Raw genomic sequence first — 20,666 nt, forward strand, 5'->3', positions numbered from 1 at the left:
GCGCAGTGCTTTCTGCTGAGGTTGTGCGAGCGGGCACTGAGCACCACCCATCACGCAGCCAAGTCTTTCCTGCTGTGATTTGGCCATGGTCTGTGTGGTCTCACGTCTATCTTCTTGCACTGAGCAGGGAAGAAGACCTGTTGTTCTCCCTTCTCCACATACTTCCTGGGGTAGGTAACATACCTTTTTCTACTCCTGAGGGGAAGTTAAGTTCTCTGGCCACCTCCTGGAAGGCCTCGAAAGGCCTCTGTGTAAATCCTTTTGTTGGAAAGAGGACAGAGATTGTTTTCCATGTCAAATGTGTATTTGAAATGTACTTGTTAAGAACAAGTATGTTTGGAATGGAGTTCTTTGCCTTTTGTAGTAACATGGACCTCTTCAGCATGAATCCATCCAGCTGCTAATTTCAAACACTGCTATTCCAGCCAAGGACATGGGGTATAATAGTCTTATTAATTCTTCTGCCACCTAGAACCATGTACTATCAAGGTTTTCCAGAAAAGAGGAAAGCAACTGGGGGAGAAGGACAGCAATTCATTTCGCTTGACTCCAATGCTGGAACTCTCTCTTCCCATCTAATTTATTTCTAGGAAAAAGAGGAACATAGGTTATACAAGTAAACCAGACCAAAGTGAGGAGAGATGCCAAATGGGCAAAGAGCTGAAAACGTAAAATTCAGCTGGCCTTTCTAAAAAGCATCAGTTATGACATCAATCCATTGGATTAATCTTGCATAGAAGCCACGCCAGTCATTTTCCAGCAAAAAGGGCAGTCGTGTTCTAGTGACACAGCAGATGGAAACGGCAGCCTTATGGTATCTACTACACACTGCATACATCAACACTACCGAGGCTTTTTCATAGAGAAAAGGAATAATCGTGGCTGTTTCTCAGTCACAGTTCTGCTCTTGGTGAGTCCTAGAATAGCCTTCATTGCTTACATGTGAGACAGAGGGGAGAAGAAAAACATATCTTGGCAGTGCATTGTTGCTCTTGGCAGTCCTGAGATGTACCTGGACCCTTTTTCTGTGCAATGGTGGTTCTCTTTGCTCAAGTCATTGTAACAGGAGAATTAGATTTCCAAAAGCAGACATATTTGAGCCAGTCTGAAAGAGATGCCCCCCACCCCATACAGGTTCATACAATGAAGGGGTGTTCACTTGTTTTTATTAAAACCAAAACAAAACTCTTCAGTTGTGACCAGCTCCTGGTGCAGGATTTTATTTCACTTACTACCAGTGTTCTGTTGATCTGAAATTAAATGTAAAATGTGCAATAAATTATATTCAGCCGAAAAGTAGCCCATGTTCCCCTTGCATCTGTAGGACGCTCTTGAAAATAAACTCTGGAAAAGCAAGGGTTGCAAGTTTTGTAAATGTAGCTGCACCCTCTGTCACATCCTGCTTATTGACCTCTGTTGATCGGTTGTCTCTGTAACTAGTTGAACTGGGCAGAAATCTCCACCAGAAATTCTGTTGTCGTGTCTTGTCACTGCATGAAGTGCATGGTCAAGAGTGAGAGCCAGCCTGTAGTGACTGGGATGTGGCAAAATATTCGCAAGGAGGAGTACTGAGAATTAAGTTTTGTGTAAGCAAGTGCAAAATAGTGACAATGCATTTACTGCTAATTACAAAGAACCTTAGCATAGCCCTGTATCTAGTTTGCAGTGACACTGCGGAGTGTTTACACAAAAAAGTTTACACAGTAACACACTTTTCCTCCTTTCTGACAGCTTCCTGAGATACAGTTTCTGCTGTCATGCAAGTGTTTGTCTACCTTAAAATGGAGAGAAATAGCGATGTGATGCTAAAAACTGCTTCAGTACTTCAAGAGGTCCTGGGGTATGTCTACACTTGAAAAATAAAGTTTCTGAGGGGCAGAGTGCATTGGTCCTACTCCAGCAGCTAAGACCTCTAAAACAGGGTAGCATCTTTGGGTGTAAACTTCAAAATGCATTAGAAACATGAGGTGGCGCATCCATCCCTAATTGACCCAGCAAATGCTTAAGATACCTTAATGAGGATCCAGGAACACACACTAGTCTTTTCAGCCAGAGCTTTTAAACTGTAAATTCTTGAGGTGGAGATTCAGGTTTAGGATTTACTTTATGGCATCTTCCCTTATCTTCCTGTACATGCTCTCCTCTTTGACAGCCATGTGCCAGGGTGGCTCAGCTGGTGAAAGGCTACAAGGAGCCAGAGCTCCAGGCACTGGTTCTGCTGTAAAAAACATCTAAACCTCCTCCCATGCAACTCAACTGGTGTGTTCGTACCTCCAAGCCAGGGCTTAGAGTCAGGCAAGTGCTTTCCTCTTAACCACAGCTGTGTTCTCATCAGAGAGCTGACTCAGTTCTCCTGCCTTCCCCCAGCACCTTGGAATTGTCTTTCTGTCTAACTGCAAAGAAGTTTGTGCAAGGCACAGATGAACCGTAACTTTGTACTTTGAACATTTGAATTTGCGACACTTGTTAAAGTAAAATCTCTCACAATTAATACTGACACAGGCCTTGCCCCGTTCCCTGGCTAAAGATCATAAAAAGTATATAGCTTGGGTTTTGCTGCCAGATTAGCCCACCAAGCATTCAGATCCTTGCTTTTCCCCTCCTTTCAAGTACTGCGAGTGCCCTTTCCCATCCACGAGGCTGCTGCGGTAGGCTCTTCTCTGTGAGCTCCTTTTTTGCTTCCCTGCGGTGTTTGTCATCAAGCGATGCTGAACTGTGTCCACAGGGTGGAGTCTGCTGCCTGTCCTGTCCTGTTTGTCCCCTCCCTTGGTGCCAGGTATTGGGTTGGTCCCTTCTACTGAATACTTCAGCCCACCTCCTCCTCTCCACCTTATTGTCGTGGTTGACGCCAGCCACCAACTAAGCACCATGCAGCCACTCTGTCACTCCCCTCCTCAACTGGACAGGGGAGAGAAAATATAACAAAAGCCTCGTGGGTCAAGATAAGGACAGGGAGAGATCACTCAACCAGTTACCGTCATGGGCAAAAGAGACTCAACATAGGGAAAATTAACTTAATTTATCGCCAATCAAACCAGAATAGAGTAATGAGAAATAAAACCAAATCTTAAAACACCTTCCCCCCACCCCTCCCTTTTCCCAGGCACAGCTTCACTCCTGAAGCAGCAGTGCAGGGGGATGGGAAATGGGGGTTATGATCAGTTCCTCACACCTTGTCTCTGCCACTCCTTCCTCCTCAGGGGGGAGGACTCCTCACTCATCCCCTGCTCCACCGTGGGGTCCCTCCCACAGGAGACAGTCCTCCACGAACTTCTCCAACATGAGTCCTTCCCACGGGCTGCAGTTCTTCACGAACTGCTCCAGCGTGGGTCCCTTCCACAGCATGCAGTCCTTCAGGCACAGACTGCTCCAGCGTGGGGGGGTCACAAGTCCTGCCAGGAGCCTGCTCCAGCATGGGCTTCCCACAGGGTCACAGCCTCCTCCGGGCACCCACCTGCTCTGGTGTGGGGTCCTCCACGGGCTGCAGGTGGGTATCTGCTCCACCGTGGACCTCCATGGGCTGCAGGGGGACAGCCTGCCTCACCGTGGTCTTCCCCACGGGCTGCAGGGGAATCTTCGCTCTGGCGCCTGGAGCATCTCCTCCCCCTCCTTCTTCACTGACCTTGGTGTTTGCAGGATTGTTTCTCTTACATGTTCTCACTCCTCTCTCCAGCTGCAGTTTCTGTGCCCCAGCAACTTTTTTTTTTTTCCCCCCTTTTTAAATATGTTATCACAGAGGCGCTACAACTGTTGCTGATAAGCTTGGCCTTGGGCAGCGCCAGGTCCGACTTGGAGCCGGCTGGCACTGGCTCTGTCAGACATAGGGAAAGCTTCTAGCAGCTTTTCACAGAAGGCACCCCTGTAGCCCCCCCGCTACCAAAATCTTGCCACACAAACCCAATACACGTATTTTCTGTTGGTGCAGAGTTTTAAAGAGACTGCAAGAACAGCCCCACTTGAGAAACCACTGCTTTCAACACCACCATTTCTGCTCTACAAGAAACTGCCATTTTACAGCTCCAACTCTGCTGGGACTTTGTTTCTTACTCTGTATAATACAAAATTGCAAATAGAATTAAAATAGAAGCTATAAGCAAGCAGAGCTTAGCTTCTAATACAATCCAGTCCTGTTTCCAAAGAATTGAGCCATCTTTGAAGTTTGCCGAGGTGTTAAGGCTGCAGCTTTGAACACAGCTGGCTGAGCAGCAGTGCCTTCAGGGTCGTGGCATGTACAGGAGCACATACAGGGGTGGCACCAGGGCACCAGCATCCCTTCGGTGGTTTGGGGTCCTCGGTGCCACCCTGCGGCACGGCAGGGGTGGGAGGGAAGGAGCCCTCCTTCAGCACAGCTCCCAGGGGGTTTAAAGGGGGTTTGCTTTAGGTCTGGCTGAGCAGCCTGTCTTTGCCAGGCAGATGCAGTACAGCCCAAGGTCCGTTTCTGAGGCTGCCCAGTCCTGCGGGGACCTGGCTCTCACGCAAGTGGGACAGGCACGGGGTCACTTCGGCCAGCAGTCTCACCTGGTGTGACCTGCCCAGCTTCTACACACCAAGCCTGCCTTCAGGCGCTCTCCACGAAGGACCCCTGCCAGGACAGCACGCTCCCAACGCCACAGGCATCCTGACCCAAGCCCTCTCCCCCCGGTCTCGCGCCAGCCTTTGTACCCTTCAGCAGGTCCCTGTCAGCGAGGCCGGTGCAGCATACCAGCTGCGTTCAGCCGCTCTGGACTCCCGCAGCAGCAGGCATCGCCTGCCTCCCATCGCTGCCCCATGCTTGTCCCTGCACCAGCGACAGGGCTCCACCACGATTTACCTTGCTCACAGCAGAGGCAGGGCAAGGAGCAACTGTAACAAAGAGAGGTAAGGATACCTGTCAGCACAGGGAAGATGCGTTTGCAGCGCTTCCTATCCATACCTGAATTAGTGAGCGTACCGTTGAGGGAAGAGTGCTTGAAGCATCAAGTCTTGCTGCCACCTGGCACAACTGCTTTACACACCGGTAAATCATAACAGCAGACTCCTGAGTTTGGAATAAAACAAAATCATTGTTCACTTGTTTCACATTTAAGAAAAAAACATGGTTCATTAAAACAGTTTTAATGAAAAAATAAAGTTCTGAATTAAACTATAATTATACATGGTTGAAAGTGATGAACTAAAAGAATGGAGATGTTACTTTTTTTTTTTTTTTTTCCTCTCTGCTGATACTGTAATGTGCTGGACTTGTCAGACACCATCTATGGGGATAAATCTGAAAAGGTAAGAGAACAAGAGTCAGTCACATTGATTAGTATCGAACCTCTGTGAAAAAGAGCCAGTTCGCTTGGCAGTTCGCCATTTCTCCCATAAAAGCTTCAGGAACGCGTTCCACGGAGGTCCAGTTGAATTGCAGACACGCTGTAAACAAAAGAGATATACCAATTTTCAGAGCAGGTCCAACCCTCACGCAGCTTGCGACCGGGATCTTCCAAAGCCTTTCTGTTTGCAGAGGGAAATGGTGGCATTTGAGAACTTTGGTTATTTTTCTGGCTGCTAAAACAGTCAGGCAGCCGGCAGGGGCAAGTCTTTGGCAAACTCCTCGGTGGTTCCATGCAGCTTCTGGAAGGCAGCGTACCATGGTCACGGTCTTAAGATTTTGCAGAAGCTGGCGCTGGTTTTCAGAACCTAGAGTCAGTTGTTGCAGCTTGGTGGAACGGGATTTTTATAGAGAAGCATACAGTCGCACGTCATGCTGTTCTGTCATCCCGACCCGGGCCTGCGGATCCTTCACACCCCCGCGTCCCACACAGCAAAGCCCCGGGGTGCTGCTGTGCTGGACTGTCTGCCTGAAGCTTTGGCAGCCCCGTGTCAGACACCTGAAGGAGGGTACCTGACTCTGTGTACTGGAAAAACCCTTAGTCATCACCAGGATGCATCTCCTGATGGGCCAGTACTCTGATAAGGCGGTGGTCTTAATGTGGTGTATCATCTGCAGGACTAACGTGGACACGTGCCAACCAGTACAGCTAGTCTCGCTTCAGCCGTGGTATCAGCCAGGGACTCCCCTTGCCTCCCGGTCTCACCGGACAGAGCACACGTTGTCCATCAGGCATAACTTCAGAGAAATACCTCGACATGTCAACCGAATTTGTGCGATACATACGGCTCGCTCTGTTTGGTCATCGAGGAACAGTGCCGCTGGCTCGGCGGCCTTGTGTACAAGCCTCGACTCCCTGTCAAGTTTCTGAACAGATTTCCCTCGGGCTGAGGCCCCAGGAAGTCCCGTCGAGGGAGCGCAGCGTCGGCAGGGGCCTCAGTGCTCTCCTGTCCTCCCCCGCACTGGATGGATCTTCATTGCACTTCATCTTGCTAGCTGCATAGCCTGCATTTGCTTTTATCTGTGTAATTTGCAACCAATAGGTTAAAGATTCCGTCTTTTTGATTACAAATCCAGTCTCAAAACAAACAGCGAAAACAAAAGTCAACTCAGCTGTAGTACTCGGATGGAAATGATCAAATCCCAAACCAGCCCTGCCAGGTTCTAAGTTTACTATGGCCCCTTTTACAGTCCACGTTTGAATTCTGGGCTGAGAAAACGGAGGGTCATCGTCGTCTTAAAACAGCACCTTAGAGTTTAACGACGGGCCGGGAAATGGAGCGAACAGTATCCCCCCCATACACACATTGGAGCCAATCATGCAAAACAAAGTCACGAAAAATCACCGTAAGAAGAGACCACCTAGCAAGAAATCCAATGTCGCTAATCCCCAGCGCTGCCTGTCCAGAAAAAGAGCTGCTCTCTTCCTTGAAATGCGCGGGTCTCAGCACAGAGGGAAGCCCCGTTTTCACTTGAACAGTGCCAAATCACAGGACACCCCTACTGCCCGGGGCCTGCTGAAGAGGAGGCAGATCGCGCAGAGGTTGGTATGTATTGACGCTCACTCCCATGGAGCCTTAGAATATCTAAGATTGATATATATGGACAAATGGGCAGGTATAGTATTACATTAAAATTAAAACACATGGCCATTTACTTTTCAGACTCTTCACACAGATTCCCTCCTCCTCCTAGGATTCCCTCCTCGAGTTTCCTAGCACAGAGAAGGTTCGCAGTTTCCCGATGGGATGAGAAAACATACGTGGCAAAGGTATTATACATTCCCCAGACATCACCTAATTCATAGTTGTGACTGGACAAAACCCCACCAAACCCAGAGAGCTTAGTCTGTGCCTCGAGCAAATCGGTATCTAGCAGCAGTTTTGACCAGTCGGCCTCTTCCAGCCCCGGCTGCCCACAACTTGGCAATTCCTCGTCCCTGTTACCGCAGGCTGGCCGGGCAGCCCTTCCGCCTGAGCAGCAGCAGTTCGGGGGAGCTCTCCCCGGCCTCCCGGCCGGCGTCAGCGGCTCGCCCGCCCGCCCAAGCAGCGCACCAGCACGCGCCTCCCTCCCCTAGTCCAGAAAGCGCCTGCGTGAGCCCGTCCGGGAGCGGTTCGAACGGCGAATGTCAAACTTGGAGTCCCGGCACTTCTGACATATGTAGACCTCTGGGACATTCGACTTGCGGATTTTGGCGCAGGAGAGGTGGATCCAGGTGTGGCACTCATTACACTCAATCATCGGCCGCCCGGCAAAAGGCTTCATGCAGAAGCAAGTGACTAGGTCCCATGAGTCGTCATCTGCAAAGAGAAACAGCAAGCTATGTTTTTAACGGCCAACGCCTCTTGACCACGCCGGGAATTTACTCTCCTTTCGCGCTAAATTAACTGCCTGGGTTTCAAAGACAGGCAGTTTGCTGATCTTTCCAGGTCTCTCTTGCACGGGAAGAGACTCTCGGCAGCACAAGAGAGGCCATAATCCAGGAGAGTGGAACCTGCTGCTTCTACGAAGTCGCAGCTTTTCACTCAGTTTATCGCAAAAGCAGCCAAGCGGTCCCCCCCCTTCACCCCGAACACCCAACCGCCACTTAATTCTGCCCAGGCAATGCACCGTGGCGTTATCCTCACGCTACAAGTAAAGCACCACAGAGATCGGCAGCGGCACCGCCACTTCCACCTGGCTGATCCTCTTCCGACAGCCAGGCCACCTACCTGAATCCACCATGATGTCCTCGTCATCGCCGGTGCCGTCTTCATCCCGAAAGACCACCTGCTTGCCCTGCCGGATGACCGTTCGTTTGCCCACGCTCTGGATCTCCACCGTCGGCTCGGCCGTCACAGCAGGGTAGGAGACGCTGGAAGGCGTGTCCGAGTCCCACACCGAGCAGTGCTCGGTCGCAGACTGAGGGTCACCCTCCGACGAGGGGCTCATCGGCGTCTCTACGTAAGAGTCCTCCGCCTCCAGCTCCAGCAGCTTCTCCTCGTAGTCCTCCTCTGCAGACACCTCCGTTTCCCTCCTCTTCAGCTTTTTCTTCTTCCTGATCTTATCGATTTGCTTCCGCTCCGGCAGGAAGTTGCCGGGTTTTGCCCGCTGGAACAGGGAACCGTACGGTTTCGCTCGCTTAAGCTGACTGAAGTTCTTTCTGCTCTTGGCAGGCAGGGAAACAGCGGAGGGGATGTCATTGAACCGGGGGTCCCAGCTATCACTGTCAATCGTGCCTCCGGTGCTGTTGGGAGGGCTGGGGCTGTTCCTCAGCGGCGTTTCCTGGAAAACGTCGAGGAAGCGGGTAAAAGCGTTAACTCGGCTCAGCACTGCGCCCTTTCCCCCGAGGCGTTGCTTGCTCTCGCCTCAGTCCAAGCTCCCGCTCTCCTTGCGACCTGCCCCGCCGCAGGCACCTCCAGCCGGGCCGACCCGCGGCCCGCGGCCGCCCAGGCCCCACCGAGACCGAGGCGGCGATGCCGGGGCTCCGTGCTTTCTTCCCCCCCCCCGAAAAGCGGCCACCCGGCTGCTCTAGTTCCCCCTTTTGTTTCAGGGAGCCGGCGCGGAGGCGTCACCTCCTCGCAACGGCCGCTTTTACAAAACGGCCCGGCAGACGGCTGCTGCGGAGGACCCGCTGCGGCCGCGGGACCGGGAAAGCGCCCGGGCCTCCCCGGGGGGGAACCCGCCCGGTGCCCCCTCACCTCCTGCGGGTAGGGGATGTAGCCGGCGTAGGCCAGGACGAAGGTGCAGAACTTGTTGAAGTCTTCCACGGTCCGGTGCCGCCGGGAGGCGGGGGAGAAGTCCTGCGGGGGAAGGGGACGGGGGTCAGCGGCGGCCGCCGGGCCGGGCCGGTACGGGGGGGGGGGGGGGGGGGGGGGCAGCCGCCGCCGCCGCTCCCCGCAGCCGGGCCCCGCCCGCCGCCGCTCCCCGCGCCGCCCCACCCCCACCCCCCGCGGCGGCAGTAGCCGGGCAGAGCCACCGCCGTGCCCCCCCCCCAACCACACCACCCCCCTCCCCCCCGGTCTTGGTACCGGCCCCTCAGGCGGGCCGCCCCCCGCCGTAGGAGACGGCGGGGCGCGCCGCCGCCATTCCTCGCCCCGGCGCTCCGCGCTCGGGAGGCACAAGATGGCCCCGGCCCCGCGGCGGGGCGGCAGCGGCGGCGGGGAGCGGGCACCGGCGGCCGGGCTGGGCCGGGCCGGGCCGGGCCGGGCGGCGGGGGACGCGCCCCCCGCCCTGCGCCGCTGCCGCCGCCGCCGCCGCCCCGGCCTCCGGGGCCCCGGCTCACCTCCGGGGCGAACGGGGAGGCGCAGGAGTCGGAGTCCATGTCCCGGCGCGGGAGGCGGAGGCGGGGCCGGGGAGGCAGCGGCGGCAGCAACCGGGCAGCGCCGACACCCGCGAACCGCTCGGTACCGGCGGGAGGCGGCGAAGGGGGGGGGGAAAACGGCCGCCCGCGCGGGGGCCGCCGGGAACGGTAGTCCGCCCGCGCGGGGAGTGCTGGGAACGGTAGTCCGGGCCTGCGCGGTGGCGGCCGCGGGGGCTGCCGGGAGCGGCAGTCTGGGCCGGGGCGGCGGCGACGAGCGGAGCGGTGAGCCCGGGGGGGGGGGAGGGAAGCACCGGGGCGGCTGCGGGCCCCGCTGCGGAGCCGCGGTGGGCCTCGGGCGGTGTGTGGGGGGGTCGGTTGGCCGGGGACGGGCGGTGGCGGGCAGGGCGGCCGCCTCTCGCCAGCCTCGACCCCTGGGCCCCGCTGGAACCCGCCCGCCGCGCCTTCCCGGGGGGGGCGGCGGCGGCCTCCCTCCGCGTTGTCCGCCCCTCCTCGCCCCGCTCGGTCTCGCCCGGCTCCGGTCTCGCCCCGCCGCGGCCTCCCCGCTCTCCTCCCCTCCCTGCGCCGATCTCCCGGCCCTCGTTGCCGGGGGAGCGGAGCGGCGGCGGCTGCAGGGCCGAGATACCGGGCTGGGTCCCGGCGGAGGACCCGAGGCAACAGCCGCGTCTTCGGGGACCGGCTCCCCCGCGCTCCCGTTCTTCGTGGAGCGGGAGTCCCGCTGCCCGCCCGCCCACGGAGGCTGCCAAGGGCACGAGTGCAGCGCAGGTGAAAGCGCTTTATTCCTCCGGTGTCCCTTTGACTGGGAGCGAGCGGGGACGGGCAGCCTGGCAGGACACCAGCCGTAACGCTTTTGGCCAAAACCCCGGAGCTCTCCGCTTTTACGCAGCCGAGCCTCGCCTGCGGTAACTTAGGCCGGGGCGGTCAGCGAGCGTGCCTCCCGGGAACACCCCCTTCGGCACCTCGCTTTCGAGGAAGACCCCGCTGTCCGCCTCGAAGAGCGGCGGGGGCTGCTCCCGCTGGGCACCCTATCCGCGACATGAGGCGCCGGGGGCTCGGGCGTGACATTCGTGAAGGTGTTGGGTTCACAAAGCTCTGCCCAGCTCTTGTGAGGCTGCCGTAATCCTGGGCAGCGTCAACACGGGCTTCTTAAAAATATAATTAGACTAAGCAGGGGAGGCTGCTGGCAGCACCAGCTTGTTATGCAACCCCCGCTCCTCTGTGACGGGGGAAGGAGGATGTTTTCCAGGGCTGTTTAGTTTATCCCGCTTCCCAGCCAGAGGACGGTTTTCCCTGTGCTAACCCACCTTTTCTTTTCTTCTTTTCTTTTCTTTTTTTTTTCTTTTCCTTTTTTCTGTCCTGTAAGCTGCTCTCAGGGTTGAACCCCAAGGGGCTCCACGCAGGGCGTGACGCAGCGTGTGCTCTCCCACAGGCACGGCATGGCAGCGAGCACAGGCAGCAGCGGTGGTGAGACGGCGGCGACGGGGGAGCCAGCACACGCGGTGTCGCTGCTGCGGGGGCTGAGCGCGCTGCGAGCGGAGCGGAGCCTGCTGGATGTGACGGTGGTGGCGGGTGGCCGGGAGTTCGGGGCGCACCGCGCCGTCCTGGCCGCCGCCTCCGGCTACTTCCGCGCCATGTTCGGCGGGGCGCTGCGGGAGGCACGGGCCGAGCGGGTACGGCTGCACGGCGTGGAGCCCGAGTGCCTGGCGCGCCTCCTCGACTTTGCCTACACCGGCCGGGTGGGCGGGCTGGGCCCCGACATCGCCGAGCGCCTGCTGCGTGCCGCTGACCTGCTGCAGTTCCCCGCCGTCAAGGAGGCCTGCGGTGCCTGGCTGGCACGTCAGCTGGAGCCCGCCAACGCCCTGGACATGCAGGACTTTGCCGAGGCCTTCGCCTGCCCGGCGCTGGCGGCTGCCGCCCACCGCTTCGTCCTGCGGCACGTGGGCGAGCTGGGCGCACAGCTGGAGCGGTTGCCGCTGCCGCGCCTCCTCTCCTACCTGCGGGACGACGGGCTCTGTGTCCCCAAAGAGGAGGCCGCCTTCCAGCTGGCGCTGCGCTGGGTGCGTGCTGACCCCGCCACCCGCGCTCCGCTGCTGCCCCAGCTCCTGGCCCACGTCCGCCTGCCCTTTGTGCGCCGCTTCTACCTGCTGGCCCACGTGGAGGGCGAGCCGCTGGTGGCCCGCTGCCCGCCCTGCCTGCGTCTCCTGCGCGAGGCCCGTGACTTCCAGGCCGCCCGCCTCGACCGCCATGACCGGGGGCCCTGCGCCCGCATGCGCCCCCGGCCTTCCACCGGCCTGGCCGAGATCCTCGTCATCGTCGGTGGCTGCGACCGCGACTGTGACGAGCTCGTCACCGTTGACTGCTACAACCCGCGCACCGGCCACTGGCGCTACCTGGCCGAGTTCCCCGAGCACCTGGGCGGGGGCTACAGCGTCGCTGCGCTGGGCAACGACATCTATGTCACCGGTAAGGCGTGCAGGGCATGAAAGCACCGCTGCTGAGATTTCCATTGAAAATACATGGGTTCTAACAGTGAGACCTGGCTTTTCTCGGGGTAGCAGAGAGTTTGAAACTCTGCTCAGGCTCAGTATGACTACAGCCTGAAGGTGGGTGTAGGGACTCCTTGAGTTCATGCTGAATTTAGCAGCGGGTCTCAATCCGGGAGGTATTTTGTTGTGATTAATGCTCCTGAGCACGTGGGCAGAAGTAACAGATCTTGCACCGGTAGAACTTTCTAACCACTCGCACTGGGGGACAGGAGTGACTTGAGAGGGTTTTGAATTTCTGGCTGTGAAGATGGTGTTTGGGTTCAGAATCTGTGAATCACAAGCCAAGCGCGTGCTCGAGGCAGAGGCGCGTCAGAAAGCCCCCAGTTCCTCAGCCAGCCAGCGCCTATGAGTCACGGTACCTTCCTCAGCACAAATGCTGCCTCCTCGCAGTCCGCTGGGGCTATAATTACTTCTGTCAAGGTGACACGGATGTGTAAATTCGGCTGTTAATCTGCATGTAGATGCCTCCTTTGAAGCACATCCCCGTAGCTGGAGTGGCAGCCCTGCGGCAGCCGTAACAAACCAGGGCCTGGGAAACGAGGTGCTGCAGAACAGCTTGCTCTGGGTGTGCAGGACGTGCTGACAAAGATTTGAAGGGCAGGTCAAATGCAGGTGAACAGGAAACTGTTCGTTTTCTAGTCACGAGCAGAAAACAAGGCTCTGCTTTAAGGGCAGAGTTCTAAAAATGATGGGCTACCACACAACTCGTTTGTATGGATGCTCTTACGTCCCGTGGGAGCTTTCTGGAGCGATCCCGGGCAGTTCTGGGGGCACCGATACTGCCGAGAGCTCCGTGCTTCAGCAAGGCCACTGCTGGCAGGGATCTTCAGTTGTTCTGCGTAGTGTCAGCATCGTAGCATGGGTAGTGGGGAGGGAGGGTTGGAAGGTTTCCGTACTGCCGGTGGTAATGCTGCCTTGGCAGCCGGGCACTGGTGAGCGTTAGTCTCGGCAGTTTCTGGACAGCGACGCAGCAAGGTTTGCAAAACAGGGAAGAAAACGGTTGTTTGGAGGGATGGAGCTAGTCAAACCTGGGAGACTTGTTTTGAGTCTGGCTGAGTACAGACTAGGAGTGACACGGGAGAAATCCTTCCAGGCTTGCTGGGAAAGAGACAGTGCAAAACTTCTGTTGAAGTCCTCACAGCATACGCTACTGTGGTCCCCCAGCGCTGAAATATTTTCATAACGTACAGCCCTGGGAAGGAAAAAGTGCATGTGGGTATTAAGAAGGTGCAGCTGGAAGACATAGCAAAGTCCCCTGTCCCCAGTGTCCTCCATCGCCCTGTAGTATTTCCCTTTGCGAAACCACATTTTGACATGTGGCATGCTGTGCCGCAGGGGGATCGGACGGGTCAAGGCTGTACGACTGCGTCTGGAGGTACAATTCCAGCGTGAATGAGTGGACGGAGGTGTCTCCCATGCTGAAAGCCAGAGAATACCACAGCTCCACGGTCCTGGACGGGCTGCTGTACGTGATTGCCTCCGACAGCACGGAGCGCTACGACCACTCAGTGGACAGCTGGGAGGCTCTGCAGCCCATGCTGTACCCCATGGACAACTGCTCCACCACCTCGTGCCGCGGCAAGCTGTTTGCCATAGGCTCCCTGGCTGGCAAAGAGTCCATGGTTATGCAGTGCTACGACCCTGACAGCGACCTCTGGTCCCTCGTGAACTGCGGCCACCTGCCTCCCTGGTCCTTCGCCCCAAAGACTGTCACTCTCAACGGCCTCATGTACTTCATAAGGTGAGTAGCAGGAGCAATAACCTCCCTCCCCATGCCCCTGCTGGGCAAGCCCAGGGTTTCCCCGGGAAGGCATGCGGATTTTGTGGGTGGTTGCAGGAAGAGCACTGCGTTGGGAAAGCACAGCAGTGCTTCCTCTGATGGTCCAGGTGGGTCTGTAAACTGCCACACCTCTTTGCTTTACTTCTGTTGTAGCTGGACCTCAAAGAACTACACTTAAAATTCTGTAAAAATGTCTGAATCTAAACCCACAGGCTGGGGAATAGCCAGGTCTAAATCTGGCTGAAGTCAGCAGCAGTGCTGCTTGGAAATAGACTTCTCAGTTTTCTTGGCTTCTGGTTCAACCCCCCTTGTTGCTATAAATAAGCGAGTAAGCTCCAAGAAAGCGTTAAACTGTAGCCCAGGGGAGGACATCCTCCGTCTCAGCAGAGATAAGAGGACTGAAGATGAAATGATTGGTCACTATTTTTAAGCGCCTTTCCAAATTGGGACTTAATTACCCATCTGAAGCTGTCCTGGTGGCGCAAATACTTTGGTTATCCACTTAATTAAAAATAAACTGAAAGGCATGCTAGCACTGAAGCATTTCATCTTGTTATGTTGACTTTGAGCAAACATAGACTTCTGCGATGGCCTCCAGACACTTTTCTTTTTTTAGTCTCCTCTTGGCTTTGCATAACACAGCAACTTCTACCCAGGACCTCTTATTTGATTCATTTGGGTTCAGCCGAGTGTCTTGGTTCCTGGCCATTGTTTGCAGGTAGCAGTCTGAGTCACCTGCTTTTCAGTAAAGACTGGCAGGGTTGTTCTAGCTGTTCGGCCACTTGTCACAAGCGGGTTCTATAGGTTTTCCTTTTTCTTATCTTTTTTAAGATACTGATGATTGACACTTCAGGATTTCTGATCACTTACACCTCTGCAGGAGTTAATGAGGAGATGATCAGGGTCAGGTTTTTCCTCCCCTCATTTCACGTGCTGCACATGGGCTGCTGCTCTGTGTAAAGCTGTGAGATAATCTTTGGAGGACAGAGGAATAGGTTATGAATAGAGGTCGCAAACTCATTTTTTGGTTAGTTTTAAATAGCTCAGACTAAAGCTTCTGAGTGACGATCCCCTCTAGTGGGACTAGTTTTATAACTATAAATATGGCACAGCAGCGAGGCTTAGGTCTTCAGCTGTATCCTTCTTTTTGAGCTAACCCTGAGACAGGAGAGGAGGTCCTGGCCTGCCTGTCACCAGTGCCTGGAACTGCGTGCCTAGAGCTTTGCCCCTTGTTTCCCTTCCAGTCCGTCAGGGTTTTCAGCTTCATACTTGGAAGTATTTGACTCACCTGCTGCTCTGTTAGTTACGGGAAGCGTTGTGAACAGCAGCACTTCCTCCAGGTACAAATGGCTTTGGAGCAGCATTTACCTCCCAAGCGCTGTGTGCTAAGGCAGGTACCGGCTCTTGGTTCTGAGCAGTTCTGAGGAAGAAAGGTTGGTCTTAGTGCAGCTCTGTGGGGCTTGGAGCGCTCGCTTGCATGTGCCTGCACTCAAGATGTTTCGTTCAGGTGAATATCGGTTCAGTTAAAGGTACATCGCAAAAGTAACTCAAACTGAAGAAACTGGTTTCAAAGTGTGTGTTGTATGGGTACCTTAGGAACGCTTGTCCAGAGCGTAACCAGAAAGCCCCATGGCACGCACCTTGGCTTCACCACAGGCTTTGCAGGTGGATTTCTGATGTAATGTTTGCTAAACAGATGCTGCTGTTGTAGGTGAGATTTCTCTTTTTTTTTCATTCCCTCCCCTGCTCAGATTCACGTCAGCAATTGATAGTGATACCTTGTCACCTGCACGACGCATGACAATACGCAATGTCACGATAGATACAAAGACAATAAAATATTCCTCGCAGCCTTTTGAATCCATCCCTAACAGGACTGTCTTGGAGTGACTGACAGCGCTTCTCCAGCTGCCCTGACCTTGTCCTCCTCGTGTTCTTGGGTCAGCAGCGCACATTTCTGCATTGTGAACATCCTTCACCTGTCACTGTCACCCTCCTGCCTCGCGAGCGGAGCGGGCAAGAGAAGCCTTGGGGAATTACACTGCCCCCGCCAGCTCTTCTCTCGCAGTCCTATGGCCCATCTAAATTTGGCACTGGCAAAAAACTCAAGCAGTAGGGATGCCGTTACTTGGAAGTGCATGGAGGTTTAAGCCTCTCCAGAACAGCAGTCATTTTTCTTCCAGACCCTGAAGACTTGGCACCAAAGCCAGATTGGTCTGTGAAATGCAGGCTTGCAGAAAGTTAGTCTGTGAACACACCTACCATAGATGTAGATGTAAATAAATAAAATAAAAAAAATAAATAAAAAAAAAGACTTGATTTGAGAAAGCCCTTGTGATTGTGGAGCCATTTCTGACCCAGCAGTGGCGTAGCTGTGTGCTGGACTCCGAGCGGGGCATGCAGTCCAGAGCAGCTCGCCCTGCCATCTCGGCTGGAGCGACCAGCTTAGGCAGGCAGAAAACAGTGCGTGCTGTCAACTTGCTCTATCTCCGGTTGTCTTGTCTGCCATCCCACCTAGGCAGCGTCCTGAAACTCGGCATACACCAGAAAGTATAGAGTGTGTTGCTTTGGCTGTAGAGAAGCTCAGAAGGGGCGTTTGGGCTCTTTGGATGTAGGTCACTGGCACTGAGAATGAGACGTGCTCCTGCGCTAATATGTGGTACGGGCGCAATGTCTGTGCCAGCCTGCTTCGTGGGTTAGGGGTGCAGCAGAGAAGTCCAGGCATTTTCTGGGGTTGAATGTCACTACAGGCACAGGAGAAGTCCACGCTGGAGGCTGAGGTCCGCATCGAGACCTGCACCTTTGTACAGGAACCCTCTGGTCTCCACTCTACGTAGTGGAATTGGAGCAGAAGTGGTTATGGCAGCATTTCAGGCTGTTGAACTGGGGGCTTCACAAGGTGGGAGGTTTTTAGAATGCAGAAGAGTAATTTTGTGTTATCTCCCACAGAGACGACTCAGCTGAAGTGGACGTTTACAATCCAGCGAAGAATGAATGGGATAAAATCCCTGCCATGCTTCAGGTAGGACGCTTACCGAGCTACCGGCTGCCTATTAGTGTTAAAAAACAGCGTAATTTACCTTTGGAAAAAACAGGTGCTCTTTAGATGATAACCCCTTGCACACAGAGTGCATTTAAGCATCTCACAGTCACCTGGTAGAAAAAATCCCAGACTGCGGTTGCGTAGTCGGGTGCTCAGCCCAGCACACAAGAGCTGGGCAAAGCTAGAAAACGCTGTCTCCTCCTGGCAGTTGGGCAATGCTGGCCGAGAGCCAGAGTCAGCAGCTGGTGGGCGCTGAGCCCCGTCCAAGCGAGCAGTTGCGGGACAGTACCCGACACCTTTGTCATCTGCCTAATTGGGCAAAACTCTCCTGTCTAACTGTTGCGTATATTTATTTTTAAATTGTAGGTTCACGTTGGGGGGAGCGTGGCTGTGCTTGGCGGGAAGCTCTACGTTTCTGGCGGCTACGATAACACGTTTGAACTCTCGGATGTCGTGGAAGCCTATGACCCTGAGACACGAACGTGGAGTGTGGTGGGCCGACTCCCCGAGCCCATCTTCTGGCACGGCAGCGTCAGCATATTCCGGCAGTTCATGCCGGAAACCACGCAGGAGGATGATGGCATCACACTGGACAACACCATCAACTTGAACCGGCAGCGCCAAAACCTTCACAGCCAGAACCTTAACGAGCTTCGTTAGCAGGGGAAGGCACTGTTCCCCTGGCTCGGCGCGAGTTCGTTATCCAGAACCAGTGTTGCTTTGAGAGAAGGCGGAGGCAAACCGGTGCTTGGAAACAAAAACGTACTGTTCAGAGAGGGAGTGAAAACTCCTAATGTTTGACGTGCTGTTGCGGAACCGCAGCTGGCAGACAGCGAGGCCTCCGCTGCGGCGTCCCTCGGCCCTCCTCTGGGGTGGGAGAAGGTGCTGCACTGCCTGCAGAGGAGACCCAAGAGGTGAACTCTGAGGAAAGCGATCGCGCTGAATGTCACTGCAGCATTGCAGCTTACAGCTTTTGGTCAGACGCCTTTTGCTGGGAGCTCCTTCACCCTGTAATGTTTCATTTGCCACCAAACTTTCTTCAGTTTCTTTTTTGGTAGGACGGTGGTCGGGACCCCCACCTCTGTTCTGTGCTTCGGAGGAAGACGGACCTCCTGCGCGTGTCTTCCTCTGTGTGGTTAGAGGGGGGAAAGGCCTTCCCACAAGAGCTGGAGGTCTGTTAGGGGCGAGAGGTTAATATGAGAACATGGCCCCTCCTGCCCTGTCACCGTGGTCCTCAGTCCCCGTTCATGCCTTCAGAAGGAACAGACGTCCTGTAGCAGGGATCTCGCCGAGGCTGGGTTATGAAGTTTCACCTTTCCCTTTGTCCGAAGCTCAGTTCTTCCTGTATTTTGGTGGGGTTTTTTTAAGTTGCAGCATTTAAACTTCTGCAGGTGTTTGTCTTCCAACCCTTCCTAGTAGCGCACTTCTTCCTTCCAAGAAGAAACACTCTTATTTATCTTTTAATTGCATTCTCACAGCTAGATTATTTTCATTTCTGATCACCCCAGCTGCACCCTCCTGTTAGGGGAAGGGGAGAAGCGAGTACCCCTCTTGGCTGGCCCGAGGAGCCGCTCTCCCTTCCCGGTGTCATTGGACTTGTTGATAGTGGGGCTGAACTAGGCAGAAAAAGCTGCTGCTTGTGGCGAGGGCTCTTTGCTGCTGGTTCTCCTGTGCCGAACTCTCAGCCAGCACGCTGGGTTGGGCAGATAGGCCCCATGCAGCGAGGGCGAGTTTTTATTTCTTCACCATTTTGAAGGAGCCAAGTCAGCGTTGTACTGTTTTAGGAAAAAAAAAAAAACTTACTGGGAAAGGCGAGCGCAGCTTCCTCAGGAGATTCACCGCAGGCTTGCAGAATTGCTGGCTGTGTTTAGATACCTTGATGCAGAATTGCTTTCAAATGCATTGCCCTGTGTGAAGGAACCCACCAGACCTTCGGAGGGGTCTCGTGCCTGTCGTGCCTCCGGTTTGCAGGAGCTCTCGGGATTTGGGTGAAGGTGTAGGAGTTAGCCAGTGTTGAGGACTGAAAGGTAGTTATTTTAGGGTTGGGTTTTTTTCTTCTTTTTGCTTGGGGTTTGCTGGTTTTTTTGGCCTGTGTAAGATTTGCCTTTATACTCGCCCAAGTGACCTCATTAGCTTGGGCTGTGTTTCCTCTGTCTACCTTAGCTAAAGAGAAGCAGTTTACTTGTGGAATGTTTCTTGAACAAGAAAATGGCTAAAACTGCAGTACGGCTTACCCAAAAATGAGCATCGTGCCTTTTGGAAGAGTGTAAAGTGTGACAATAGCTGAAGTGTTGGCTGGATGCGCTTGCTTTTTCCATTTTTCACCAACAGGAAAGAAAATTGAACTTATTTCAGAGATGGAAAGCCCGTCTACTTGATTGCACGCCTGCCTTCTGGCTTGCCCTTGGATTGAGTAGTGTCAGAGCCCCATCTCCACAACATCAGCGCCTTCACAGCTTTAAAAAAAGCTCTTTGCCTTCAATGCTGTTTTATGCCACGCTCCTCAGCTGTGGAACTTGGGAAAGCTGTTCATGAAATTTAGGCTGTTCTCCAAGTCTGAAACTTTGACAGTGCCTTGAAACTGCCACGTGCCGGTGGAGGATCGCGGAGGGGCCTCGTCCGGCCACGGCAGCCTCTGGGTTTAAAACCCTCTCCGGCGCTGCCACGGGCTGGGGTGCAGGGGGGGCCCCCCTTGGGTGGAGGGGACACGGAGGGGGCCTGTGATTTGGGGCGGCTCCTTCGTTTCTGGCTGCATCCCGCCACGTCGACCCGTGAGGCCAAAGCAGCCCGTCCCCACGGCGCCGTGTCGTGCCCAGGAGAGACGGTGCACGCCACGCAGCTGAACTTGCATTGCAGACTGAAGTATTTACGCTGAACTATAAATAGTATGCACACCCTGTCTCATACTGTAGTGCTCGCTGCTAGACCTGCCACCCCTGAATTCCCCAGTTGAACAGTTACGGATCTGTATTTATTTTTTTGTAAAATTCATTGTGTCCGAATCTCTGAGTACAGTTTAAATACCGTCCTTTGAAACAAAGGCATTTTACATTTACAGATATTGTATTTTTATTCTCATAGTTTGTTTTTAAATTTACTTGCAGCAGTCAAGTTAAATAAAACACGTTATGTAAATCTCGCTGTCGTCTTTGAAGGGAAGATTACTGGAGTAAGTTTCTACTGCGATGTTTCTCATTCTAGGGCTGAGGTACGTTTAAGCTGAAGACTTTCTGCGTCCTTAGTGAGTAAAAGAGGGAAAGGGGAGAGAGCGTGGCCGGGATTTCAGGGCACGTGGGTACACTCTGTGATCTTCCCCCACCCTGGGAATACTCAGGAAAAGGTTCTCAGCATCACAGCAACCCTGGATCCTCATATTTCAGACAAGTACAAATTCAGACAAGTACAAATCCCCACGCCTAAGAGCAAGAGCTGAGAGCATTGCCCAGCTCCTGGAGATAATGTGTTTCAAGTTACCGAACAGCTACATTATCTCATTAGTGAGAAGATACAGGTCATGCCCTGCCTTTAACAGGGTAAAGAAACAGCAATTAGCAGAAGTTTGACAAAACAGAGTAGAAATAAGGCACAAATTTAACAGAGGAGACAATCCTTTCAGCAAGTGTTTAAGGAAAGGGGCAGAGCCG

General features: G+C 54.5%; 2 protein-coding genes across 9 annotated transcripts; one reads left to right on the forward strand and one right to left on the reverse strand.

Moving 5' to 3' along the window:
• Positions 1–74: 74 nt before the first annotated feature.
• PHF13 (PHD finger protein 13) lies at positions 75–9,750 on the reverse strand. 5 transcript variants are annotated; one of them, XR_012650290.1, is made up of 7 exons: positions 9,618–9,750; positions 9,034–9,135; positions 8,065–8,617; positions 5,297–7,653; positions 4,931–5,017; positions 4,663–4,842; positions 75–586 (listed from the first exon to the last, which is right to left on the reverse strand). XR_012650290.1 is itself a non-coding variant. In XM_075027082.1 (4 exons), the coding sequence occupies exons 1-4, from the start codon at positions 9,654–9,656 to the stop codon at positions 7,427–7,429; spliced, it is 921 nt and encodes a 306-aa protein (XP_074883183.1). In that variant the 5' UTR covers positions 9,657–9,750; the 3' UTR covers positions 5,078–7,426. The 5 variants fall into 5 exon arrangements, 1 of the variants encoding a protein (XP_074883183.1); XR_012650288.1 differs by having other exon boundaries at positions 3,455–4,842; XR_012650291.1 differs by lacking the exon at positions 4,663–4,842 and having other exon boundaries at positions 4,913–5,017.
• KLHL21 (kelch like family member 21) lies at positions 9,636–20,575 on the forward strand. Of its 4 annotated transcripts, none has more exons than XM_075027078.1 (5): positions 9,636–9,738; positions 11,083–12,116; positions 13,535–13,940; positions 16,929–17,001; positions 17,389–20,575. In XM_075027078.1, the coding sequence occupies exons 2-5, from the start codon at positions 11,090–11,092 to the stop codon at positions 17,680–17,682; spliced, it is 1,800 nt and encodes a 599-aa protein (XP_074883179.1). In that variant the 5' UTR covers positions 9,636–9,738; positions 11,083–11,089; the 3' UTR covers positions 17,683–20,575. The 4 variants fall into 4 exon arrangements, with proteins under 4 accessions (XP_074883179.1, XP_074883177.1, XP_074883178.1 ...); XM_075027076.1 differs by lacking the exon at positions 9,636–9,738 and adding an exon at positions 9,859–9,917 and having other exon boundaries at positions 11,017–12,116; XM_075027077.1 differs by lacking the exon at positions 9,636–9,738 and adding an exon at positions 9,864–9,917.
• Positions 20,576–20,666: the final 91 nt, after the last annotated feature.

This window comes from Buteo buteo, chromosome 5, assembly GCF_964188355.1.
Source record: "Buteo buteo chromosome 5, bButBut1.hap1.1, whole genome shotgun sequence".
Classification (NCBI taxonomy): Eukaryota; Metazoa; Chordata; class Aves; order Accipitriformes; family Accipitridae; genus Buteo; species Buteo buteo.